The 26,498-nt window shown below is 56.0% G+C and overlaps 1 protein-coding gene and 1 long non-coding RNA gene across 4 annotated transcripts; one reads left to right on the top strand and one right to left on the bottom strand.

Moving 5' to 3' along the window:
- Positions 1–123: 123 nt before the first annotated feature.
- Positions 124–26,146, bottom strand: GRINA (glutamate ionotropic receptor NMDA type subunit associated protein 1). Of its 3 annotated transcripts, none has more exons than XM_077932646.1 (8): positions 26,012–26,146; positions 5,774–6,123; positions 5,447–5,506; positions 5,182–5,294; positions 2,850–3,050; positions 2,498–2,626; positions 1,849–1,992; positions 124–1,314 (listed from the first exon to the last, which is right to left on the bottom strand). In XM_077932646.1, exons 2-8 carry the CDS (start codon positions 6,093–6,095, stop codon positions 1,165–1,167), a joined length of 1,119 nt encoding a protein of 372 aa, XP_077788772.1. In that variant the 5' UTR covers positions 6,096–6,123; positions 26,012–26,146; the 3' UTR covers positions 124–1,164. The 3 variants fall into 3 exon arrangements, with proteins under 3 accessions (XP_077788772.1, XP_077788773.1, XP_077788771.1); XM_077932647.1 differs by lacking the exon at positions 26,012–26,146 and adding an exon at positions 10,192–10,275; XM_077932645.1 differs by lacking the exons at positions 5,447–5,506; positions 26,012–26,146.
- Positions 3,658–8,207, top strand: LOC114600117 (uncharacterized). Its single transcript, XR_003707478.2, has 2 exons — positions 3,658–4,535; positions 7,641–8,207. It is a non-coding gene; the product is annotated as an uncharacterized LOC114600117 (long non-coding RNA).
- Positions 26,147–26,498: the final 352 nt, after the last annotated feature.

Genomic DNA, 26,498 nt, shown 5'->3' with positions numbered 1-26,498 from the left:
TCTAGAGGCTCCTGGTCTTTGCAGCCTCCTTGCAGGGATGTTGGCCCTGGGGCATTCCACCCCCCAGCGCTGAAAAGAACCTTTCCCCTCCAGCCCCAAAGACAGAACTGAGGACTATCGATATCTGGTACATTCTCACTTTTATTAGGACACCCTATTTTTACAGTTGAGTGCAGAGGCTGGCCCTGGGGGCACAGTAGTGGCTGCTCAGCATGCAGTAGTGCAGGGCCCCCCTAAAGCCAGCCAGATTGCGGGGGGCAGGGAGGGGGGAGAAGAAGGGGAGAAGGAGGGATGGGGTACAGGGTCCCCAGACAAAAAGGGTCAGGAGACTTCACAGCTCTGTAGAAAAGGGCCAGGAGCAAGGAAGGCGTCTTCCCCGCGCGCCCCAAGGGGAGCCTGAGAAAAGGCAGCTGAGCAGTCTCTGCCCCCCGAGCTAGAGGGGAGAAGCCACCCCTACTTTTCTGGACGATATTTGTAAAAGCGGGACATGGGCATCATCCAGGCACTCAGCCCCCACAGTGGCTGGACCAGGAGAGCCCAGCAACGTGGGGAGGCCAGCCTGGGCAGGACAGGAAGCGGCACCCGTATCAGTATCATTCAGGGGTGGAAGGTGGCAAGGGGGTGGGGGTGGGGAACCTCGCTGCCAGCCAAGAGGCAGGGGGCAGTTTGCGTGTGTCCAGAGCCCCAGAACAGCCCTGTACCCACGGGAAGAAGCGGCTGTGAGTGGCACGCCCAAGACAAGGACATTCCTCAAAATTAAATTAGCATTTCTAGACCAAAATACAAAAGAGACAAGCACAGCATATTTACATCCTCTTCCGAACTCTGCACAGCCCCAGGGAGACGCAGGGCAGAGGAGCCCTTCCTTTCCTTTCCAAAAACTGACACCAGCGTACGGCAGGCTGGAGGTGAGTGCTGCCTCCCCGGTCGAGAGGGGGGGCCCGTTGGCTACCTTGGACTCCCCCTTCTTTTCAGGTATCCTTCCCCAGAAAAGCACAAGACAGGGAGGGGGAAGAGGCAAAGAACTCAAACTCAAGGGACGGGCAGGAACACAACAAAAACCGGGGCGGGGGAGACCCCACGGGGTGGGAATAAAAAGGAGGGGAACCACAACAAAAGACAGGGCTTGGAAGGAACTAGCCCCTGAAGGGGTCAGAGGGCAGCCTACTCCTTGGCGCGCCCAATGATAGCCAGGATGTAGAGGAAGATGTTGATAATGTCCGTGTAAAGGTTGAGGGCCGCAAAGATGTATTCCTCCGGGCTGATGGCCAGCTGCTTGTTCCCTATTATCATCTGGGTGTCCATGGCAAGGAACTGCAAGGAGAAAGCAGGTCACGTGGGTCACAAGAACCCCCCAGGAGAGCCAAAGGGGCCTGCGCCCCACCACGCCCCCCAGCTTGCTTCCTCTGGAACCCGCTCCACTGCTGGGTCTGGGGTGGTCTCTCAGCTGCCTAGGAAGGAAGGAGGGGGCCGGGCAGGTGCTCTTTCACAGGGGGGTGAAGAGGGAGGGGCTCCGCAGGGACTCTAACTTAGGGCTGGGGAGATCAGGATCTGCTGGCAGATCTCTGGGTGGGTGGCCAGCAGCAGATCAACAACAGGCTCCGACTACCTGTTACCTGACAACTGCAACAACTAACCGACTACCTGTTACCTGACAACTGCAACAACTAACAAGCTCTCCTCTAAATCTGGGAGGTGGGGGACAACCAGGAGCTGTCCTTGCACAGAGATTGGCTTTTGATCCCTGGGCTGAACAGGGAGGGGGGCTCAGAGGCACCTTCCTTCCCCTTAATTCTCAGCGCCCTTCTGCCCGGCCGGTGGATCTCGGGGGCCCGTGGGGAGACTCACACAGGTGAAGAGGAGGGCGCCCAGGGAGGCATAGACAATCTGCAGGATGCGGTTCCGGATGAAGATGCAAAGGATGGCGAAGATGAACAGGACCACCAGGCAGACGATCAGCACCCCTCGGCACGAGGTGAAGTCGTACTTGGTCTGCAGACGAGGAGAGGAGCCCCAGGACAGAGGTCAGGCAGCACCCCACAGGCCAGGCCCCCTGCCCCACATGCCAGGGCCCCCAGCGCCATCTCTTCACGGGCCCGTTTGCCTCAAGGGGCCAGTGCAGGACCTTGCGGCCTGGCAGCCTGGGCAAGGGTGGCAAGCAGGGGAACCAGCCCACTCTGCCAGAGACCTGTGGCCCTTCAGCCTGCCTTGCAGGGTCTTATTCTGCATCAAGCAGCCATTGGGTCAAGAGATGTAGGGAGCAACGCAGAGCCCCAGGAAAGGAGTCCCTGCGCAGCCGTCGCTGCCTGAAATCTCTTGGGTGCCAATTCTGCCATCCCCCCCCCCCACCATCCAGAAGAGCAAAGGCCCCGGATGCCAACCCAACAACAGCCCAAGGTGCCCTTCTGGGCAACCCAGTCGCTCACACTGGGAGAAACAATGCCTCTTGTCGTCACCCCCCCCCCCCAGGGAAGGGGGGCAGAGCAGACACACCAACCTGCAGGGAGAAGATGACGACAGTGAAGCAGACGACGGTCGTGATGCCCACGGCCATGATGACGGCGTCCGTGTCGTAGAAGCTGGCAATCATGCCCACCATGTAGGAGAGGCTCAGGGTCAGGATGGACTGAGGAGGAGGAGGAGAGGCAGGTGCCTTCAGCAGTGAGCCTCAATCCAGGCCCCACATCCCCCCATATCTGAGTCCAGGGGCAGCCATCTCTGCTGCCTGCCTCCCTGCCTGCCTAGCTAGGCCACGGCAGGCTTCTAAGACTTTTTAAACTCAGAATTCAATCAATGGCAGCAGCAGCTGCTGCCCCCCCCCCGAGGCCACGCACCCCCTGCCCGCTTACCATGGCCACGAGGTTCCAGGGGTGCTTGCGCCGGAACTCCCCACAGCAGCTGAGGACGATGAGGGAGATGAAGAAGAAGACGTAGGAGACGTAGTAGGTCCAGACATTCTTCCGCACAAAGCCCTTCACGCCCTTCACGAAGGTGAAGATGGCCACAAAGGCAAAGGTCACCGACAGCTGGATGGTCAGCACCAGGAACACCTGCAGGGGGACAAAGGCAGCCTCCGTCACGCCAGCCAGAGCCTCTCAGGGGGGCAGAGCAGGCAGCGCTCAAGCCCCAAACATGGTGGTGCCCCCCCCCCGGCAGCAGCATCTGCTTCAGTGCCTCCTGTCCCTTGCGGGAGGCAGGGAGCTGGACTGCATGGAGCACCTGCGGTCATTGCTCAGGGGCTTCTGCTGGTGTCGAGATTTAATACTGGAGATGTTAATTTTGCTGTTATTGATACTGATTTCTGGTATTAGATAGATTAATAATAATAATAATAAATTTAGATTTATACCCTGCCCTCCCCAGCCAGAGCCGGGCTCAGGGCGGCACACACCAGTAAAATTACAATAAAAACTTAATGGGGGGGGGGGGGAAACCAATTTAAAATACAGGTTAAAATACAATTTAAAATGCAGCCTCATTTTAATAGTAGCCCATAGATCAAGACCATAAGGAGAGGGAAAACATAAGGGTCAGACTGAGTCCAAACCAAAGGCCAGGCGGAACAGCTCTGTCTTGCAGGCCCTGCGGAAAGATGTCAAGTCCCGCAGGGCCCTGGTCTCTTGGGACAGAGCGTTCCACCATGTCGGGGCCAGTACTGAAAAGGCCCTGGCCCTGGTTGAGACCAGTCTAACCACCTTGTGACTTGGGACCTCCAAAGTGTTGTCATTTGTGGACCTTAAGGTCCTCCGCGGACATACCAGGAGAGGCGGTCCTGTAGGTACGTGGGTCCTAGGCCGCATGTATGTATGTATATATAATTTTTTAATTAAATTTTCTGTTTTGCAACTTAAAATACTAATTTTACACCCTGAAGATATCAATGACTTCCCTTCTTCTCTTTCCACGGTTTATTTTACATATAATAAATCCCTGCATATTTTACAAAAACTACACCATTCAGTGCTCCCTTATTATGGCATCCATCAAAACTTATTTACACTGTTGAATTTATCTTAACCCTGCCGGCGTTTTCAGCTGTACACAATTAGTTCCCATATATTCAACAAACGTTTCCCAATCTTCTTTAAATGTATCTTCTTCTTCTCTTCTTCTATATGTTAAGTCTGCAAGCTGTGCATATTCTGTCAACTTAAGTTGCCGTTCTTCTTTGCTTGGGACCTCATTCGTTTTCCATTTTTGGTACTAGTTTTAGACCTTGTGTCTCAAATGAAGGCTGGCAACCTCACCAGCTCCGCCCTGTGAGAATCCTTTGCAGACGAGCGCAGTGCCTGGAGGCAGCCAGATCCTGCACCCACAGCACTGATCAGAGGAGGAATGGCCGCTGGGGGGAGCGCAGAGAGAAGAAACGCCCCCTGGCATCGGCATCAGTGCAACAACCAGGCGTCTTCCTCTGCCCCAGATGCAGCAAACCATGTCTCCCGTATCGGTCTCCAACGGAGTGACATCCCCCCCAAAGGTGTGCTCCTCCAGTGTCTCCTGAGACAGATGGGTGTCAGCAGTAATGACTTGGCTGTGTATGTTGTGATAGGCTTTTATTCATTGCCTATTATTGTTCGGTTTTTGGAATTATGTGACTCTCTTCATGTTGTGAGCTGCCTTGATCGCAGTTTTAACTAGGGGAAAGTGGCATGCAAAGAAACCCCAAACATTATCGGATCCAGCTTCTCAGGGAAGCTCCTTAAAGGGAGTGAAAGGCGGGATATCAAATCCAAACTCTTCTTCTTCTTCTGACCCTTCCCTGCCAACGAGGGTCTGCGCTCTGCCAGCCCCTCCCCCCCTCCTCCACCAGCAGCCACAGCACTTCCAGGGCTTCCTGCCACACTTGGACTGGACTGAAGAAGAAGAGTTTGGATTTGATATCCCGCTTTATCATTCCCCTAAGGAGTCTCAAAGCGGCCAACATTCTCCTTTCCCTACCTGCCCCACAACAAACACTCTGTGAGGTGAGTGGGGCTGAGAGACTTCAGAGAAGTGTGACTAGCCCAAGGTCACCCAGCTGCAGGTGGAGGAGCGGAGACTCGAACCCGGTTCCCCAGATTACAAGTCTACTGCTCTTAACCACTCCACCACACTGACTGCACCCCACTGCCAGGGCCAGAGGCAGAAGGAGGGAGAAGGGCAGGAGCCCCACGGCCCCTGCACACCCACAGCCCAACTCACCTTGCGAATGAAGGCCTGGCGGATGGTCTTGTCCTCCCAGTTGGTGGGGGGAAAATCCGGGTTGTCATAGTAGGAGGGCGGCCCGTCCTCATGGTAGTTGCTGTGCACGGGCGCTGGGGACGAGAAGCAGCGCAGCCAGTCAGGCAGGGGCTCCCCACCCGGCAGCTCTCCCTACAGATTCCAGAGGGAGCAGCAGCAGCAGCTCCCCCTCCTCCTCCTCCTGCCCCCTCACCCAGCCCGTGGCAGGGGTGACGAGGGCGCTCACCAATCCTAGAGTCTGCAGTGCCTCCTCTCCATACCACATAAACAGGGCGCCTCGCTCCAGCTGGGGGGCACAAGTGCAGCAAGAGAAGAGGAGAGGAGACTGAGGAGGGGGCCACAGAGCAGCGCCCCCCAGGGAACACTCCTCGGGGGCAGCCCAGCTCCCCACGGAAGCAGCCACAAGGCAGGAGAGTCCTCCCCGCCTGCAAGGGCCAGGTGGTCTTGCCCCCCGGCTCACAGGAGCAGCTCTTCTGCCACGCCAGCAGAGACCCCACAGCCCCCCTTCCTGCCCCCCAACCATTGCAGCAGGGCGGGCAAGCGGCCTACTTACAGTCTGGGTCCATGGCGACTCCCGGATGCGGCTGGGCGTAGGGCCCCTGTGGGTAGGGCCCCTGCGGGTAGGGCCCTTGTGGGTAGGGCGCCTGGGGGTAGGGTGCCTGAGGGTAGGGTGCTTGAGGGTAGGGTGCCGCTTGTGGGTAGGGTGCCGCAACCGGGTAGGCGCCCTGCGGGTATCCAGGCTGGCCGTATGCCACCGGCTGGGGCTGCGGGTAGGGAGCCACTGGGTAGGGCTGCTGGGCATAGCCAGGTGGGGCCGGCGGCTGCTGCCCAGGGAAGGGGTCTCCAGACACCAGGAAGCTCTTCTCATGCGACATCTCGGCCGGGTCTCCCACCACTTCGCGGCTGCAGAGGGGGGAGAGAGAGGATTGGCAACTTCAAGCAGTGCAGAGGGAGACCACCCTCCCCAGCCACAAGCAGCCCACCCGAGATTCAGCGAGGGTCCGGGGGAACGCCCTCCCCTTCTGCCCAGAAGTCTCACCCTGTGCAAACCAAACAGTACGCTCACGTATATTCCCACAATCTAAGAGCCTGTTTTTCACATAATTTGGTGCGCTTTCTTTACAAGGACAGGTGTGAGAGGGCAGAATGGAGAGGGCGGAAAAGACCTGGGGAAATTAAAGCCGGGGGAGGAACAAGGTTCTGAGCAGAGCCCACCCCCTTCCAAGACGCAGCCCCTGGCCACAAAATCCAGCTCAGGACTTTGACCTTTGACCAGACACCCCCCGTCCTTTCTCAAGCCTACGGACGGCTGCTATCGCTACTTACAGTCATACCTCGGGTTGAAGTAACTTCGGGATAAGTATTTTCGGGTTGCGCGCTGCGGCGACCCGGAAGTAACAGAGAGCGTTACTTCCGGGTTTCCCCGCTCGCACATGTGCAGACGGTCAAAATGATGCCATGCGGGGAAGTGGTGAATCGTGACCCGCAGACATGCGGACACGGGTTGCGTTCGCTTCTGGATGCAAATGGGACTCCGGAACGGATCCCGTTCGCATCCAGAGGTACCACTGTATAGACGGAAAAGCTGCCTCTCTGGATCAAGGCTTCTCAAGGAGGTGAAGAAAGCTTTGTCTCTATCACAGATTCATTTAAATGTAGAGCTGCATGAGACCCCTGAGGGTCATCTAGTCCAACCCCCTGCCATGAAGGAATCTCAGCTAAAACACCCTTGGCAGGGGGCCATCCAGCCTCTGCTCAAAACCTCCCAGGAAAGAGACTCCACCACCTTCCCAGGGAAATAATACCGGTTAACTACAGCTGTAAAATACAAAACCCCACCAGCCCATCAATCCAGTGAAATACAGTCCAGCCCTATAAGAAACATTTCCAGAACGACATCGTTCATCAGGTGCAACCGTTAAAAGCCACTCAGCACAGGTGGGGTTTCAATCCCACCTAAAACACGGCAACTGAAGGGGAAAACTGAACATCTTAAGCGAGAGGCCACTGCAGAGAAGGCCCTGTCTCTAATGCATGTCATTGGGGGGCAACAAGCAGGGCCTCCAGCACTGATCTGAGCATGTGGGTTGGGTGGTGTGGAGGCAGATGTTCTGATCACCTGGCACTCAGCACCAGCACTTGGAACAGGGATACTGAAGGGCCAGAAATGTCCAAGATGCTCAGGGACCTCAAGGCCCCACCCCTGGCATCAAACCTACATTTGCCCGGTTCTTCCAAAGTCATACAGATTTTTAGAGCATGCAGCGCTTTCCTCTCCGAGTATCGGCATCCGGTTCATTTCTGGGCCCAGCTCAAAGTGCTGGCTGCACAGAACCAGGGGACATAACTAACCGTCTCTCCCACAAGATCCTGTCTGCTCAGATCTGATTTGTTTCTGTTTCAAACTCTCTTCTCCCCAGGATGGCTAACAAACAGCCAGCAAAGCACCACAAGGAGCAATGAAAAAGCACTTACAGAGAGCAGGGAGAGAAGGGGAGCAACCCAGCAGCAGGAGCAGCAAAAGAACCACAAAAAGCAGCCTCAGCACCCTTGGAAAAGCCCCTGAAGGAGCAGGGAGCAGCTTGTCAACTGGGCAGGCCAGAAGGAGGCAGCTGCCAAAGGCGAATCTGGCACGGTTGGGGACAGAGCAGTAAGGAAGTCGCCAGCTCCTCAGACCCAGCTCAGGCCAACATCCTGGGGGCAGAATTCTGCGCTGCCTGAAGCGTCCAGAGTCTCCTCCCAAGGGAGCCTGCAGCGATGCAACCGAGATACGACTGGCGCCTTCGCCACCACATGCCCACCCAAGATGCTCTGGCTGAGAAGGTGCACAGTGGCGTTTTCAGCACTGCACCTGTGGAACTGCCTGCCCCAAGAAATCTGCTGAGCCTTCCCCTCAGGGACGGTGAGTCATCCATTAGACCATTTTACTCAAACAGTCCTTTGGCCTGGCAGTTTGGATTTCATTACACGCCCCCCTGCTAACTTTCTATCTGCTGTCCTAACTTTTTCATATGCTCCTTTTTAAATAGATTATTCGAGGTGTGTGTGTGTGTGTGTGTGTGTGTGTGTGCGCGCGCGCGCTGTAAAGTGCCAGGGGCAGAGGGGACACGTTTCAATATGAAGAAGAAAAGCTATTCCCAAACTGTGCTGTAAACAGCTGGCCATTTGGGGAAAGGGCTTCAGGTAAGAACTGTTCACAAACTGAATGGGAATCACTGGCGGATGAGGAAGCAACTTCTACGGGGAGCTGCAGGAATGTGAAGTCAGAGGGAGAGAAGAGGCTGCATCCAAGAAAGGGCCAAACATGAAGGAGCCCTTCCAGGGCCCCCTCAGCTGGGAGGGGGAAGCACAAGTGATTCACACTCCACAGAGAATTAAGGAAGTGGAAGTATCAGGAAGAAAAAAGGTCAAGAGGCAGCTGGAGGCAATCCCATTTCCCAGTTGGAAGTAAGAGAGTAATAATAATGAGGATAATTTTGTCCTTTATATGCCACACATCTGACTGGGTTGCCCCAGCCACCCTGGGCAGCTCCCAACAAAATATTAAATACACAATAAAAACCTCAAACATTTAAGACTTCCCTGTGCAGTGGCGCCTTCAGGTGTCTTCTATAAAAGCATGGGAAGGTTTGCCCCATTCCAAAGTCGAGCTGGTGTGGTATAGGGGTTAGAGCGTCAGGCTAGTGCCTGGGAGAGACCCGGGTTCAAGTCCTCCCACCCGGCCATGAAGCTCACCCAGTGAACTTGGGCCAGTCCCTGCCTCTCAGCCTAACCCTGTCCCACGGGGTTGTTGTGGGGGTTAAATGAAAAGAACTGTGTATCCCACCTTGAGATCCTTGGAGAAAAAGGTGGGAGAGAAATGCAATAAATAAATAACTCCCCCCCCCCTTCTTCATAGCTTATAAGTAAATGGGGAGGGGGCAGGGTGGCACTGGCAACTATGCAGCAGCCACAAAAACACACAGCCCTCCCTGGAGGACACACACACACACACACCGCCACCACGGGAGGAAGACTGAAAAGCCATGAGCAGCAGAACTGCACCCCAGTTCACACCTGGCTCCCACCCACTTATTCGCTGTCCTCTTTTTAACCAGCCCCCTCCCAAGACAAGAATAAAACGGGTGGCGGCGTGACCCACACTTGGGTCTTCATCCGCCCTCTGGGGTTTGGTCTCCCCAAGTTACAAGCAAGCGGCGGTTCAAGCAAGGCCTGGCCTGGCAGGAGCCGGGGGTCCTCCTGCTGCTGCTGCTGCTGCTGCTCCCAGATCTCCTTGCCAGGGGAGGAGGAAGAGGGTCTCCAGGGAGGGGCTGGTCTCCCAAGGCAGCCCTCAGAATCTGCTGAAAAGCAGAGAACAAGCCATTGAAGTGAAGGAACTGGCTCGGGGTCAGAGCGCAGGAGCAGGGCTGGCAAGGCCCAGGTCACGCTCACCTACCTTGCAGGGTTGCTGAGAGGGGAACTTGGGGAGGGGAGACCATGCAGGCTGCTTGGAGCTCCCTGGAAGACAAGCAGGACGCCAAGGGAAGAGGTGAGCTCTAAAGTGATCCCCCAGGCCAGCCCCAGCTAGCCGGGTCAGCCCCTGGCTCCAGCCCCACACCCGCCCTCCAGGAGGCTCTCAAGATGCCAAGCGGCAGGAGGAGAAGGCGCTGGCCCTGCCTGGCCCTGTTCAGCTCCCTGGGGAGCAGCCTTCTCCTGGCCAAGCACTGAAAGGGGTGATCTCCACACCAGAGACCCTCTGGGCACACACACAAACCCTTGGCAGCGTAACCAGCCTGGCTCCCTCTGGGCCCAGAGGGGCATCCAGGACCCCCTTGCCCTGCCCAGCTCCATAGCTGGGCGTTTGCAACCTGGGGCCAAGAGGGTCTTTGGGCTCTGTGCCCATGCTCTTAACCACCAAGCAGAAGGCAACTGGAAGGAGGGGCTCTTCTGCCACGTTGGCCCAGCCCCCACTTCCACAAAGGCCCTTCTCACCCCACCCGGCAGCAGCTTTCTCCAGCAGCCAGGCCCTCCTCCTGCCCGCCTGGCACATGCAGAGCGTGCCCAGCAGGCCAGGACCAAGGCAGCCACACCCTCCCCGGCGGCCAGCAGGAGCAGCCCCCAACTGCTGCCAAGGAGGCCGGGTTCTCTTCCTGCCTCTGTTGCCATAGCAGCCACCAACAGCCACCCCTCTTCGTTCTCAGCAGGCTTCCTTCCTGGTGGCTGGGGGCCAAAGCGATCTTGCAGGCCCCGGACCCCCACCAACCCCCCGCTCTGCCTCCTTGGGGGCACTCTCACAAGGAGCACAGGAAGGGAGACAAAGGGGAGGATGTGAAGCTCATCAAAACAGGGTGTGTTGAAGTCATCAGCGCAAGACGGCTGCAGGAAACTCTTCTGGGCTCCTTAAAGTCAGGGTCTGTGTCCTGAACTGGCCGTGGCATCTGGGAAGATTCTGGACAGACCAAAGAAAGTGCAGAGTTCACCTGCGGAACTCCCTCCCCCAGGAGGCAGGGATGCCACCAAGTGAGATGGCTTCCAAAGAGGATTGGGCAAAGGAGGCCATCAGTGACTACTAGCCAGGACAGCTCTGCTCTGTCTCCACAGTTGGGAACAGCATATGCTTCCAAATCGCCATTCCTGGAAGCCGCAAGAGGGGAGGGGGCTTGTGTTCGAATCTGACCTGTGCGTTTCCCACAGGCATCTGGCCAGTGTGAGAACAGGAGGCTGGACAAGGTGGGCCTCATCCAGGGTGTTGAACCAAAGCTGAGCTGTTCTGAAAGCTTCCCTAACGCCATGCTGGTAGTCAAGATAACCCCACAGTTAACTGGTAGTGGTTGTAGCAGTGAGCTCATATATGCTTATATTTGCTTGCTTTGATCCAGGCTAATTGACTGGCTTGGATGTTCCCCTTATCTGTGGGCTTTGCAGTGCTGGCCTCTGAGCCCAGAAAGGGGAGCTAAGGGTAAGGTTTGGCTATTACCACCTCTGCCCTCCGGTGGGGGGTCCTAGGCAGAGGGATGGATGCTGCTTTGTGTATAAAGAATGTGTGAACATTTTCTAGGGTGCAGGCAAACCGAAGTCTCCTTGCTGTGGTGTCCATCCTGCATCTGCAAAGGCTGGGAGACTTGCTGTGAGTCTACCCCTTTCTTTAATAAAACAGGAGACCAGATCTCTCCATGGTCTTTTCTTGGTATCCCTGTGCACAACTACTCCAGGAGCCCTCCTTTGGTTCTGCAGTTCAGGGTGTCTTCTTCTGCTAGATTCTCCTCCGCCAAGATGCTCTGCTCTCACACACTTCTCCCTGTCGGAGACCCTCAGAATCACAGCAACTGGCGCCTGCAGTTCAGCGCCCAAGAAGAATCCCAAAACACCAAGCTCTCCACCCTGGGGCACCTTCTCCTTTCCTCATTCAAGTCCAGACTCCATGCAATCGGTGAGGGGTCCAGATCTTTATGCCTTGCGAAAAAGGAAGCTGGGGCCTCCTCCTAGTGGACCTGCGATTGCCCAGAGGTTATTTCCAGGAGTGGGGTTGGACCCTGCCCTCCTTTTTGCAGGCTGCTTCTGGACCTCTGAACATCATCCGCTGCCTCATCAGGTGGCTGTCAAGGGGAAATGCCCCACTTGCTTCCAGTGCAAAGACTTTTCACAACCGTCTGTCTTCCCCAATTCACCAGAACAAGTAACCACAGAGTAATTGTTCCTGGAGATTAGCAGCTGGTGCAGACTTGCCTTCTAAGGAGCTGTCATGGGCAATTCAAGCATATTCTTCAGGCACCTCATGGGGCACCCAGTTGCTCCTCAGAGGACACTCCATCCCAGTACAGCTGAACCTCTTGCCTGCACCCGGCTGGCCAGCAACATCTCTGGCTACGATGCCTTGCCTTCACACGCCTCCTGTCTCTGGAAGCGCCTGCAGACGCTGAACCATTTGGAGAGGCTGCAGAGGAAGCGCATTACGTGGAGCACTTTGGCCACTCAGACGAAGCTGGACTCCCAACTCCCTTCAGCCATGCTGGCTGGGGGGGGGGGGTGACGGGAATTGCAGCCCCACATCTGGAGGGGAGTAGGTTGGGGGAGGCTGAGCAAGGAAGCAAGGGAAGTCCAGCACACTTCCTGTTCCCGGCCTGCAGTGGCTGACCAGAGGAGAACAGCCATAGGACTGGAATAACTTGCAGGCACTCTACTATAATTGGCAGCAGGAAGAATAACTCTTTGCAACTGATTTCCTCATTTTGGTTTCTTCTTTTGAGGTTAAATGTGACCAGATTTTACTTTCTGTTTGCACATGTGCCAAGTTTGTTAGGACCATGTCCTTGTCTACGTTGGAGCAACAGCAGCAGCTGCGACGGCGGCGGCAGATAGTGAGCAGCTGCCCCTCCCCAGTAGGACAGGGCTCCTCTTTCCCCACAAAGAGGCTCCCGTCAAATTCAATTCAGCAATGCTGTCAGCTGCAGCCCTGTGAACCTACAGAGCCCAGCCTGGCCCCAGAAGACAATGACCCCACATTCTATGGTCAACGGCTTACAGCCGCATTAGCCATTTCCAGCAAGGGAGGGTCATTGGTTTTTCTTGGGAATCACCAAGGCCTTAAGAACATTCTAGCAGGAAGAAGGAAGTGTCCTGAGTTTCCCTGCTTCCCTCTTCCCTCCACATTTGTCCTTTTGTGTTGTGGCACCTGACATCTCCACCATCTGGAGGTGCATGCCTGGGGATCCTTGGATCTCGACTAATACTCTATCCTGTAGAATTCTATCCATTATATTTTATCTGCAGAATCAGAATGAATTTCAGGAATCAAAATGCTTTTTCTGTGCAGCCTGAGCAGGAGCAGTGAACAAAGTTATATCTAATTATTGTCATTTGTCTTCAATTACCCCACAGTTGTGAATAATATTCTTATGTTATGCATGGTCCTTGTCACCATTAAGAAAAAGAGGTAGGAATAGGCCAGTGTAGAAGTTGACTGTCCCTGGGCCAAGTGACTTTTCTTCTTTAAGTTCTCAAAGTTCTTAACCGAGCTCAGGGTTGTCATTGGAACTAGTCAGATGTTTAACGGACAATCAATCATAGTCAGTCCATCCGTTGAAAAATAAGACTTTAGTCTTGCCCCCAAATGGCAAAATTCTGTTTTGGCGACTCTAACCTTGGTTTAAAGAACCATTTTGGCACCTAGCTTATATATCTGAGTTTCTAACACTGATCAAGTGCCATCATTTAACTGTGCTTTGCATGAAGAAGGACTTTATTGTATTGGTCCTCAATTTTCCAACAATCAGTTTCATTGGACGTCCTTGAATTCTGGTATTAGGTGAGAGAGGGAAAGAACATTTCTCTACCCACTTTCCGCAAGCCATGCATAGTATTACAAACTTCTATCATGTCACTTTTCTTTAAACTGAAAAGTTCCCAGTGCTGCAGCTTTTCTCCATGGGACTCCATCCCCTTTGATTGGACTTTCCAGAACCTTTTCCGACTCTGCGATATCCCTTTGGACGGGAGGCAACCCAAACTGTGCAAAGTATTCCATATGCAGTTGCACCATAGATTTGTATATCGGCATTACACTACAGTGGTGCCTCGCAAGACGAAATTAATTCGTTCTGCGAGTTTTTTTGTCTTGCGAATTTTTCGTCTTGCGAAGCACGGTTTCGGAAAAGTTTTGGGAAAGCTTCAAAAATCACCAAAGTCTTCAAAAACCTCAAAAAAGGCTACCACACCACGTTCTATGAGTTGCTCCTCGAAGTCAAATCGCAACTGTATTAACGGTTTTAAGAAAAAGGAAACAAACTTGCAAGACGTTTCCGTCTTTGCGAAGCATGCCCATAGGGAAATTCGTCTTGCGAAGCAACTCAAAAAACCAAAAACCCTTTCGTCTTGCGAGTTTTTCATCTTGCGAGGCATTCGTCTTGCGAGGTACCACTGTATTGGCAGTTTTCCTTGCAGTTTCAACGATCCCTGCCAGTTCAGACCCCAGGGACATTTATGTGGAATTCAGATTTATTTATTTTTTGCCCCGATGTGCATCAGTTCACACTTGCTGACACTGAACTGCATTTGGAGAGGGTTCCTTTTGAAGTTCTCCACAATCTCTTTTTGTTCTAGCAACCCTGAACAATCTGCAAACCTGGCAACCCCACTGCTCCCCGCTAGCTGTCCATGAACAGTTAAAAATCAGAGGTCCCAAGACTGATCCTTGGGAGACTCCACTTGCTACAACTCCCTATTTGGAGGCCTGTCCATTTCTTCCTGCTCCTTGACCCAGGAGAGGCCCTCTCCTCCTGTTCCACCAAGGCACACATCCCGTTTCAGAGGGTAGCAGCTGAAAGTCAAATGTCCCCAACACCCAGGTGGGCGGAGAGAGTGCTGAAGCCTCTCAGATGCTCCTCCCCTGTTGCCCCTTTTCTTCTAAACCAGGGGTTGGCAAGGTTTACCTCCCCTGGGCCGGTTCACTCCAGTGGAGATCCCTCTGTGCTCGCCATTTCCGGCATCTGCGTCTGCACAGACACGATTTCTGGCGCTGCAGAAGTGAGTCCCCGTGCCGTGCTGCACCGGTTTAGCGCCGCACGGGAGGCTTGGCTAGGGGGCCGGTTAAACGACCCCCGTGGGCCGCTTGTGGCCCATGGGCCTTAGGTTGCCGACCCCTGTTCTAAACTCTTCCCAATGTACTTTCTGAATTAAAGTCCTGTTAGCTTTCCCAAAATGAGCTTGGCCAGGGGGCAATCCCGAAGGACCTATCCTCATGCCTCCACAGTACCCCAAACAGATCCCCTGGGCAGTTCCTCATCTCCTCCTTGAGAGATAGATAAAGTCTGGACAGTCCTCTGCATCCTGCAGCCATGCCCCCCCCTTTCAAGCTGTCATTCTGGGCCCCTCTGGACTGTTGCAAGCCTGCCTGCACATCAGATAGCCACTCCCAAGGCTGCCAGGTCACTCGGCTGTCCCCTCTTCCCCACAAGGCCATTGTCTCTCCCTAGAGATGGGCTCCCATAGGAACTGCAACAGGGCAGCACCCTAAGGGGTGGAAGAGACAGAAGTGACCAGCCCCTCCTTCCCTGACGCCGCCACCAGAAAACTCTTCATGGTGCCAAATGGAAAGGAGGGAGGGAGAGGGAGAGAGAACTGAACGACCGATTAGTACTAATAGTTTTAGTTACTCCTGAGCAGCAGGTGACTCATAAGAGCATCAGAGTCATGGCAGAAAGATCAGCTCCTCCACACACAGAGATAGCCAGGCTGGGGCTGGCATTCAAGGAGCAAGCTTTGTTTGGGTGTTTAAAATAATGTGGAGCAGGAGAGAAAGAATCCGGATCGAGGCCACTAGACCCGCCCCGCCCCCCCCCCGCCAGAAGGAACAATTCCCTTGGGTGATTTCCAGCCAGGGACACAGAAGGGAGGGTTAAATGCCCCCAGCCCGTTTGCTATGCCCCATTCTGACTTGCCAAACTCAGATGCCAGGCAGCTAACATCTCATCTACCTTGGATCAGAGACGGAGGGAATGGGACTGGAAACAGCCTGGATTCAGTCCAGGGCCAGGTGCCCAGTTCAGAGGGCAGGGCTGCTTTCTGTTCAGCTCTGAGTCGGCCTTTTGCCCACAGGGATGCCAGGGCCCAGGTGGGGCAGTGACACCCAGGAGGGACACTGGAACGGTTCAAGGCCACCAGGCAAGGCTGGCCTAATCCTGCTGGTCAAACGTCCTCCTCCTGCCTCTCCCCGCACCGGGTGTGCTACTCAGCTCTGGCTAAGGCAGGGCGTTGGAGGAAATCTGAGCTGTTTAACTGGAACCTAATGCAATCTTTCATCAGATACTTCCGGGTCCCTATGTAAGGGAAGAAAACAAGGACTCCACCGTGTCTTGGCGGCTGCCGGAGTGCCACACAGTCTAACATGAAGATCCCCCCCCCCCCCGGTCAGGTTGAGGATGGTCCTAAATGTATGCTAAAATGCACACCCCCATCTTCCAGCTCTTAAGGAATTTTCAAGGTGACAAACCATGACAGATTCAAAACAAGCCTTGTTTGCAGATGACGCCAAGCCATGGTTCATTTCACCTCTGGTTTGCTTGGTCACCCAAACCCTGCCCAGTGGCTTAACCATGGTTTGTTGTCGGCTCACAACCATGGTTTCTGTCAACTGTGGCTTGATGTCATGTGCAAGCCCAACACCCTTCCTTGACACGGAGCAAGAGGAGCTGTAAACAGAACAAACTTGGGGGAAAGAAGCAACTTGCAGTGGCAGGTTCTTGGTCTGCCAAGCCGTGACTTGGCACTATGTGTGAACCAGCGAAGAAGTCAGTCAACAAAAGCAGCAGCAAAAGCAGGCAGGCAATCTATGAAACGCAGCTGGAAGAGAGCAGCCCAGGAGCAAAAGATCACGGAGTGACCTAATTAAACGCTCACAAGAGGACAAAAAACATGTTAGCCTTGTGCCTCAGGTCCAGAGTCTGGGCACCAGCTGAGCCACAGTGGGAAGAGCACCCCAAGGCAATATTAGGGCCCTTCCCTTCCAAGGCACCCCTATTCCGCCCCACGTACTAAGATATCTAAGAGTTTGGATTTGATATCCCGCTTTATCACTACCCTAAGGAGTCTCAAAGTGGCTCACATGCTCCTTTCCCTTCCTCCCCCACAACAAACACTCTGTGAGGTGAGTGAGGCTGAGAGACTTCAGAGAAGTGTGACTGGCCCAAGGTCACCCAGCAGCTGCAGGTGGAGGAGCAGAGATGCGAACCCGGTTCCCCAGATTACGAGTCCACCGCTCTAAACCACTACACCACACTGGCTCACAAGTGACAGCCCCATCAGCTCCAGTTCATAATCTGACCGCTGTCCTCTGGCAGCCTCAATGCCTGGCTGGCTCCTCGTGACACAAGAGGCCTCTTGAGACCAGCCCTCGCCTTGGGAGCCCGACAGCTGCCTCCTTAGCTGCCAACGTGATCCTCCTGGGGAAGAAGAGCCTCCATCTGCTCCCAGTCCCCACCCCACCCCTTGGGGGGAGCTCAAGGCAGAGCCAGAGGGAAGCCTGTCTACCTGCGGGAAACAAGGAGCAAAGGGTGGCTGGGAATTCCCCCCCTCCAATTCCCAGAACTAGACCCCTCTTTCCCTCCCTCCCCCCGCCCACTTGACCCCCCACTGGGCTGGCACCTGCCCCCTTCCCTCCCTCGATTTCTCCAGGACTTGCCTGTCCTGCCCAGCTGGCAAATGTGCTGCGCCACACACTCTCAAAGGGCAAGCAACACCACCAGCCCCGTGTGTAGCAGGCCGGACATTCCTGCGGGGGCAGAAGCTGCAAAAACACTCCTGTTTCCCCACTTTGAAAGCAATGCTGGAAAGGGGGGAGCATCTTCCCACATGCCTGCCAGGAAGCTCTCGCTTCTGGAGACCAGCATGAGCCTGCTCTGGACCTCCAAGCTGAGCCCACCACCAGCCTCAGAGGCCACACGCGGCCCAAGGTGCAGCCCTGTGCTTCAGCACAGCTGCTCACATGAGCCTTCTCTTCGTCACCAGCCAGCCTGGATCAACAACATGTGCCTCTCCCTTTCCCCACAACAGCCCTCTGCAGAATCCCAGCTGAGCCCGGCAAAGCCGCCTTCTCTCCAGGGAAGCTGCTCTCCTCCTGCTGCCATGAAGGGCTTGCTGCTGTCAGCACCTCCATCTCCTCAGGGGATCCAGCGTCTACTCCCCTCAAGATGCAATGGAGGGGGGGAGGTGACCCTCTTGCCAAAGCAGCAGCAGGAATCCATCCCTTACCGGCAGTAAGGGGGGCACCCTCTTCGTGCTTGGGCCTCAACGCCTTGCCCAAATAGCCACTTGCAGATGCCCCTGCAGGATCCTGGCAGCCCGACCAGCACAAAGTCTAGAGCAGCCTTTCTCAACCTGTGGGTCCCCAGATGTTGTTGGACTACAACTCCCATCACCCCTAGCTAGCAAGGCCAGAGCTCAGGGATGATGGGAGTTGTAGTCCAACAACATCCGGGGACCCACAGGTGGAGAACCGCTGGTCTAGAGCAGTGGTGGCCAAACTTGGCCCTCCAGCTGTTTTGGGACTACAATTCCCATCAGCCCTGACCACTGGTCCTGTTAGCTAGGGATGATGGGAGTTGTAGTCCCAAAATAGCTGGAGGGCCAAGTTTGGCCACCACTGGTCTAGAGCCTGCTTTAAGCAGCTGCTCAATCTGCCATTCTTGGAAACAGGCCCTGAGCTCCGCCTCAAGTCCACCTCCCTGGAGCAAAGTCCTCCTTCAGTCAACAGGACTTCCCTCTTGGTAACGCTGCCCAGGATCCGGACGCAAAGCTTGCTCTGGTTTTTGCTCTGTCTGCAGAGAGAGGGAGGACTTCAAATAATCCCAAGGACACGGCGGATTCAAGGTGCGCAATTTGCAAGCGGAGTGTGCGGGTTCGGCCTCTTATTCCAGCAAATGAGAAAAGCTGCCGGGGTTGCCACCTTACCAGGAAAGAGGAGCACACAGGGGCACCTGCTGCGGCCCTCCTGCTTCTGAGCAACAAACCAGAAAGTGCAATGAACCTTGGCTTCCTGTGACATCTGAACCCAGCGCTGCGCTTTTGTTCTCCCCAGAAAGTCTGAATCACTAGCTGGCCTCAGACAGTGTCTTGTTGCTGCCCTGTAAGCCCTGGCTTGTTAGGGAGAAGCCAGCCGGGATCCCCAATTTGGACGTCACAGGGAGCGTCCGTCAGTTCTCCAAGTAGTGGTGCATTAGCAGGAGTCGTTTTACAGAAGTGTCACAGTCAAGAACTGGGAATATCAAGGTTCAAATCACCACTCGGCCACGAAGCGGACTGGGTGAACGTGAGTCAGTCTAGTCTCTCAGCCTAGTCTACCTCACAGAGTTGTTGTGAAAATAAAAGGGGCAAGGAAAAGTGGCATATCAATTAAATAAATTGTGGTATTGTGCTTTGCTTCTTCCCCAGGCTTCTTCGCCTGGCTGAGAGCACACAGTGTGCCAAGAGGAGAAGGGGTGTGTGTGTCACACAGTCCGGGTTGTGTGTCCTTTGAGGAGGCAGCGCTCTTCTGCCTTTGATGAGCACAATCTGAACTACTGTATACGCAACAAGAACAAGCGGATGAAATGGTTTACTGGCCCCAAACAGTAAATATCAAGTGCTTGAGTAATTGAAGTTATTCAGATTAGAGGAGAAGGCTGTTTCCCTGGATTGACTGACAGGGGCCAGATTGTCTCTTGGGCCTTGACTTTTGTTTTGCAAGACCAAGACAGCTGTTATGAAAGGGCGAATTGCATCCACCATGTGACACTTTCAGGGCTCTTTCACAAGCAGCATTGAGCGTGACACTGTTTGCTCACTTTTTATGGGATATCCACTTAACACTGTCATGCTAAACTTGTGCTTTCCCCATTTTGGACTTTCCCAGATGACAGAAACTTGTCAGAAGAACAGATGAGGACCACAGATCTGCCAGGGCAGATGTCCTTAATAATAATAAATAATAATAATAATAATAATAATAATAATAATACATTTTATTTATACCCCGCTCTCCCCAGCCAAGACCAGGCTCAGGGCGGCTAACACCCAATATAAAAACAAATTGATTTAAATACAACATTAAATCATTAAAATATTAAAATACAGCCTCATTTCAATGGAAACTCAAAAACTTTTGGGGGGAAGAAAATGTCAAGTCTTCACCAAGCCTAACTTTCCAGACTGGTCCTACATGGGCCAGAAAAAAGCCAGGGAAGTCCCCAAATAGGAGTTCCTTAGCAGCGCCTTCTGTCTTTTTAAAAAAGGCATGGCTTTGATGCAGACAGCAGACTGAACCCACCGCAGCTCAGCGCAGGCCCATTGCAGCATTTGCGGGGGGGGGGGGGGGAGCACCTCCTATAATTCCATTTTTGTTCTTTTGATTCAAGAGTGCTACCCCTCTCTTTCATTAAAAAAAGGCGGGGGGGGGGGAACGTTAATTATGATTAAAAGCTTTATTTTAAAAATTTAAACAGGGTTGTAAAATGAACCCCCACCGGGGGTCTGGTGAACGTGTGCTGAGGTGCAAAGCCCCCCCCCCCCCCCGCAGCAGACGCAGCTTGCCTGCTTGTGTGAACAGAACGTAGCAGGCAGAGCCCAGCACTCCCCGCAGTACGAAAAGGCCACTGCAGCACTCCTCCTCCTCCTCTTCGCAGCTGGCAATGGAGCAGCTGAAGGAGGCAGCCTGAGCCTTGGCAGGGAAGCCGGACCTTGAGCATGGATTTAAGGAAATGAAAGGGGGAGACACCTTCCCAGAAACAAGACATGAGATGCAAGGCAAACACCCAGATAACCAGGAAGGGCAAACAGGAGGAATTCTGCATGGAATCTCCTGCTCAAGGACCCCAGATAGTGGCAGCAGTCCATGATAACACCCTAGCAAACTGGGGTGTGTGTGTGTTGCTCCCTCCCCCCTTCAGAGCTAGCAGGGGGGCTGGTGAGGGTGCCCAGAGAAGATGCCAGGCTGTGCCAGCAGCAAGGGACATGTTATTCCACTTTTGCAGCCCACAGCTATGGGCACAACTTGGTTGTGCCACTTAGCCAGGAGCTGCAAGACGGAAGGGAGGAAGGCAGCATTTTGTGCACGCCCCCCCCCTGGGGCCCCCCCTCCTTAGTGCCCATTCCTAGCACTTGCCGGCTTCTGTCAGCAACTAGGAGGAGACCAGGCAGCTGTTTGTAGAAAAGGAAACTTGGGCTCCAGCGCTTTCCCAGGGAACTGAAACAAGGCCAGGATGGTGCAGGTTGGCTGGCTGCACTGGGGGGGGGGAGGCTGGGGGGGGGGCTACAGCTGGCCAAGAATTATGCCCCTGCTCCCTGGCCCAAGAGGGACCCCAAAGCAGCCCCCCTGGGCACCCAAAGGGGTTTGCTTTCCCCATCCCCAGAGAGGGTGCTGCGCCAGACTCACAGAGAACGGATGATGGCAGACTGGGAACTGCGGGGGGGGGGGGGGGAGGAAGGAGCCCTTGCTGGTGCCACTTAAAGCGCCAGCCAGCCAAGAAGCCCCTCCAGCAGAGACGCCAAGCCCAAACAGGGGTTGCCTGGAAGGAGGCCGGCCAAAGACCCCCCTCCAGGGAGGCTGTGGAGGGAGAGGCGCCCCCTCCCAAGGGCAAAGCATCCCAGCAACATCCCAGCAGGCCAAGGCTGCACCAGCCCCCGTCGCCGTCGCTGCTGCTGCGTCACCGGTCTCTGCGTCCACGCAAGGCGCACAGAGACCCCTATGGGTGGCAGCGCAAGCCGAGGACGGGGGGGGGGGCGGTTACGGTGTCCCCTCCCCCCGGCTTGTAATCCGCTTTGAGCTTAAGGCGCCCTAATTCCCGGCCGGGCCTATTTCTGGCCTCGACCCTAATCCCTTCACTCGGCCCACCCACCACGGGAGAGGGCACTGAGATGCCCCTGTCAGCCACCAGGAGCGGAGGGCAGCAAAGATCAGGGACCTTGGATCTTTCCGCCTCACCAAAACCACAGAAACCCCAAGCGCCCCCCCCCCACCGGCAAAGAGCAAAAGCAACATCAGCTGCCCCCTATTTGCAGCACGTGCATGATTCTGGGGGTGAGGGTCCTTTCCGCAAAGGTGGACAAGCCATCGCCAAGGGAAGCTCTAGCGGCGAAGTCCCCGTGTCCATCTGCCGCCCAGCGCCCCTGCGATGGCTCTTGGGTCCTGCCTGCTGGGCCAACGGAGGGCAGCCTCCATGCCCAACCCAGTCCTGCTGCTTTCCATTATGGACAGGGATTAAAGGGCCCCTGAAGAGACTGGCAGTGGGGTGTGCCGCCTGCAGCCGGAGAAAGCAGCAGCCTGGCCAGGGGGAGACTCAGGGCCAGTCTGGGAGAGGGGCCTGGCAACGCGCACACAAACCCACAAGCTCAGAGCCACAGAGGGCGCAAGGCCAAAGCAGACCCACACAGAGAAGCTCCAAGGGCAGAGGGACCAGCCTCACACAGCGGCTCAAGTCATACCAGTGGGGGGGGGGAGAGACCCCCTTTCTGGCCCCAGAAGCCCCCCTTCAAGCGCAGGGTTCTGGAGAACCCTTCTCCCGAGTGCATCTAGCCATGATTTCACCTCCCAACTCTCAGCGTCTTGCACTCTGGAAACTGCGCTTGGAGACTGAGATGACAGACGCCGAGAGCCAATTCTGAAATGTGTTACGTGATGTCCTGCCAAGAGACTTCAGGGCACCGACCAGCACCTAAACCCAAAATCCAGCCTAATCACCTAGAAAGAAACCAAACCAGAACACAGGCCGGGTGGGCGGGCGGCCCTCCAGATGTTTTGGCCTACAACTCCCATGATCCCCCAGCTACCAGGACCAGTGGTCAGGGATGATGGGAATTGTAGTCCAAAACATCTGGAGGGCCGAAGGTTGGGATGCCTGCCTTAGAAGCACCTCCGCATCCAACACAATAGATTCTCCGGCCCTCACTTCCCTGAGATGGAACGTTTTATGTGCGCTATAATATATGGCAATGTGCCTCTCTCTACGCATTTTGCGGGGTTGTGCATTGACGCCGTGCATGAAAAGCAGCCCCATTTAGCACACGGAGCGTGTGACTGCACTCTTCCCTCACAGAGTGATCCATGCACAAGAAGATATCCCCCCCCCCTCGAGCGAGCAGCATGTTCAGTGTCGTCACAGGAGAACATCCCAGAATTCTCTTCTGCCATCTGGAGAGCAGCAGCCCCTCGCTTGATCTGTGGCGGAGAGCATCGTGCTGGCAAGGAATGTGCTCTGTTCATATTCTGCTTTCTTTCTTTTTAAAAACCAAGCACACGTGCAAAGCAGCGTCCAAGTGTTAAAAGCTCCCAATGGCTCCAAGGGGCCATTAAACAAACTGGCCCCCCAGGGCACCTGTTTCTCCACAAGATCAAGCTGCTTTCCTTTTGTCCCACACACAAGGCCCCAATCCCTCCTTCCACCAGACACTCTCCACTTTCTACCCATCTGGATCCCAGTGCCGGCCTCCCACCTCCCTTCTATCTCACCATCCTGGTCAGCCCCCCCCCCTTTTTACAGAGACTCCAGAAATGCAGCGAAATCTGGAGCAAAAGGCTGCCCCTTGTCTCCTTTCTTGAGAAGTCTGAGCCAAGGGTAGGATCCTGCACTCTCATTGCTGAAATGGTTGCTCTACCTGGCAAGGAGATTCTTCCCCTCCGCTCATCCTTTGCACACCTGGGTGGTGCACGGCAGACAGAAAATGGTCCAAAGTCCCAACCCTCAATCTCTGTCTTGCACGGTGCGCCTTGAACACTTGAAGAGTTCAGTATAGTCTGAAACCTCCCTCCCAGCTTCAGAAACACAGGCGGACCCCTGAAAATGTGGCCTCGCTCCCTTGGGGTCCTTTGCTCTGTGGGACCAGCAAACTTGCCAAGGACCTTTAGCTGCTCTGGGTGAAACTTGGGGTCCCAACTCTTTGAAAGGCAGACTTAGCGCCACACTCAGCTTCCATTAGGGACCCCAGTCCTGGGTGGGCTGCTCTGCCACCCCCCAGCCGCAGCACGGGAGCCCCTTCCTCCATCTAGGGAAAGGCCCGGGAGGGGGCAGCAGCCTCCTCTTCCCAAACCCTGAGCAAGGCAGCCTTCTGGTGCAGCAGAAGTCCTCCCTGCCCCATCGGGGCACCCGGGGGCCACCACCACACGGACCCAAGTCATCTGGGCCCGGGGCTGGAGCCGATTTCAGCCGGCTGCAAAGGAGACTGGAGGGGCCAAAGCATTTCGCAGCCCCCAGCTCACTGCTGAACCGTGGGGCTTGCAGCCCCTCGCGGCGCGTTCTGCGCCACTTCCCCACTAGCCAACGTGGCAAGCCAAGACCCTTTGCTCCCACCCAGCCAGCGCTGACCAGAGGCAGCTGCTGCATTTGGGACACACATCTGGCTCCCCAGCTGCAGGGAGGACGTGCGCCAAGGCCCAGGCACTGAGCACAGGGGCTCTGATCCTGCCTGCCCACTCGTGGGACCTCAGCGCCCTCACCAAGGAGGACCTGCGCTGTGTCCAGTCACCCACCATGATTGTAGCACACTGGTAAAGGTCAAGGGACCCCTGACAGTTCAGTCCAGTAGTGGCTGACTCTGGGGTTGCGGCGCTCATCTCGCTTTACTGGCCGAGGGAGCCGGCGTCCAGCTTCCGGGTCATGTGGCCAGCAGGACTAAGCCGCTCCTGGGAAAACCAGAGTGGCACCCGGAAATGCCATTTACCTTCCCGCCAGAGTGGTACCTATTTATCTACTTGCACTTTGACGTGCTTTCGAACTGCTAGGTGGGCAGGAGCAGGGACCGAGCAACAGGAGCTCACCCCGTCGTGGGGATTCGAACTGCCGACCTTCTGATTGGCAAGTCCTAGGCTCTGTGGTTTAACCCACAGCGCCACCCGCGTCCCAGCACACTGGTACTGTGGTGTTGTGAATGACACCTGCCCCCCCCCCCGAGGCCAAGTTCCCTGGGGCAAATGGGAGTTGTGGTCTGGCACACCTGAAGGCCCCCATGCCAGTCAACTCTCCTCTCTCACAGCAAGGCTGAGTGTGCCTCCCGCAAGGCCAAGCCAGCTGCAAAACCACAGGAGGGGGTCAGCCAGTGGGGGGGGGGGGATTCACCACCCCGTCTGAATCAGACTCTCTTGCCTTCCTGTGTCCTGCCTTCTTCAAAGCTGCCAGCTGCCCAGAGGGACAAATCAAGGATATAGCGGTAAGAACCAACAACGGGAACCACACGACTTCTTTTTCCTCCTGGCTTCTTCCTCCCACACCCACAGCCTGGCGTTTATTCCCTCAACACCCACCTGGTGCCAGGACCCTCCCTCCACCCGCCTTCTAAAAAGGCCCCCTCCCAAAGATATCAAGGAAATGTACAAATCATTCGCCTCGGAAAAAACGAAAGGAAAACGAAAAGCCAGAGAGGGGGGTGCCAACTTGAGAATAAGATACCTGGGAGGGGGGGCAGGTAAGCCCACTCCCACATAATCGATCACACAGCACGGTTCATGCACACCATTTGCCTGCCAATGCCCATCAACTGGGGGGAAGCTTCTCAAATATTTTATGGGGGGGGGGGCAAGGGACTTCGGCCCCCAGGAGTTGGCTCCTATGCCAGAAAGTCTCCAATACTGAAGGCAGCCAACCTGCCTTGCCCGCCTGCATTTCATCTGGGCCAGGTTTCATTTACGATTTAATCCCGTGGTTTTTTTTTGGGGGGGGGGGGCGCTGCCTCTGCTCAGGCCGCGCTGGGTTTTTCCGCCCCGCCTGATCTAGGCTACCTTAGGGGGCTCCTGGAAAGGCAGGTGAGGCTGGAATTGGTTTTAATAGGAGGGGGGGATAAAATCTCCGCCGCCCCTTCCTCCTTTCTCCCCGGCTCCATCCATCCCTCGACGGAGCCCCTCCAGGGTCCCCTGCGCTGGGAAGGGGGGGGCGCCACGCCCGGCCCGGACCCCCCTCCCGCCCCACCGCATTGCAGGCCTCCGGGGAGAGCCAGAGGGGCTGAGCCCCCTACCGGCCATTCCCTGCCCCCCCCCCGAAGGAGGCTCGGCTCCGGCCTCGCCTTCCAGCCCCGGACGCCGCGGGGCAGCTCGACGAAACCCCACGACCAGGACCCCATTGCAGGAATTGGGGGGGGTGACCAGGTGACGCGACGGGGCCCCCGCTCGTGTGGCGCACCAAGGCATCCCTCCCTCGGCGGCAGTTTGCGAAACGTAGCATCACCTCTCCCTCCCCCCCCCCGGGCTTAGGATCCCGCTAGGGCCGCGCAGCCCCCGCCGAAGCGCTGCTGGGACCCCCTCCCGACCCGACAGCCCCTTCCTCGCCCCCCCCCCCCGCTCCGCCTCCGCCGGGCTCACCTGACGGGCTCGGGCGCAGCTGGGCGGCTCGCTTGGCGCAGCTCGGCGTCGAGGGATGGCGGCGGCGGCGGCGGCGCTGCGCGGGAGGGGCGGGGGGGCTTTCCTCCCGGGCGGGGGCGGAGCGTCAGGAGGAGGGGGCGTGGCCAGGAGTCCAAAGCCAGCCGGGGGGGGGGGAGGGGGAAGCGCAGCAGCGCCGCCCGACCAGAAAGAGACCCCCACGCCCCCGCCCGCCCCCTCGGAGAGGCTGGCTGCTGCAGCTCTGGATTCCGGGCAAGGCAAAGCGCACCTTGCAGGCAGCTTGCGCCCCCAGCCCGGCGGGCGCTGGATCCGACCCCAAGTCAGCGCAGGGGGCTTCTCGGCCAGCCTAAGCTGCGCTCACGGGGGGGGGGGGACACCGAAGCGCCCCAGTGGACGCCCCTCCGTCCGCGGGACCCGAGCGCAGCAGCAGCAGCCGCGCTTTCCCTGCGCGGCGTCCAGGGGGCAGCTG

Source organism: Podarcis muralis, chromosome 8 (assembly GCF_964188315.1).
Source record: "Podarcis muralis chromosome 8, rPodMur119.hap1.1, whole genome shotgun sequence".
Classification (NCBI taxonomy): Eukaryota; Metazoa; Chordata; class Lepidosauria; order Squamata; family Lacertidae; genus Podarcis; species Podarcis muralis.
The sequence above is the reverse complement of the archived record's forward strand: the minus strand, read 5'-3'. Positions and strand labels throughout refer to the sequence as shown.

What these genes read in the sequence shown, in the direction of transcription:
- GRINA (XM_077932646.1), bottom strand. Translation starts at nt 6,095, where the DNA reads ATGTCGCATGAGAAGAGCTTCCTGGTGTCTGGAGACCCCTTCCCTGGG. An exon ending in AGTCGCCATGGACCCAGACT is followed by an intron (nt 5,507 to 5,773) that starts GTAAGTAGGCCG and finishes TGTGCCCCCCAG; the next exon opens with CTGGAGCGAGGCGCCCTGTT. An exon ending in GCCAGGCCTTCATTCGCAAG is followed by an intron (nt 3,051 to 5,181) that starts GTGAGTTGGGCT and finishes GTCCCCCTGCAG; the next exon opens with GTGTTCCTGGTGCTGACCAT.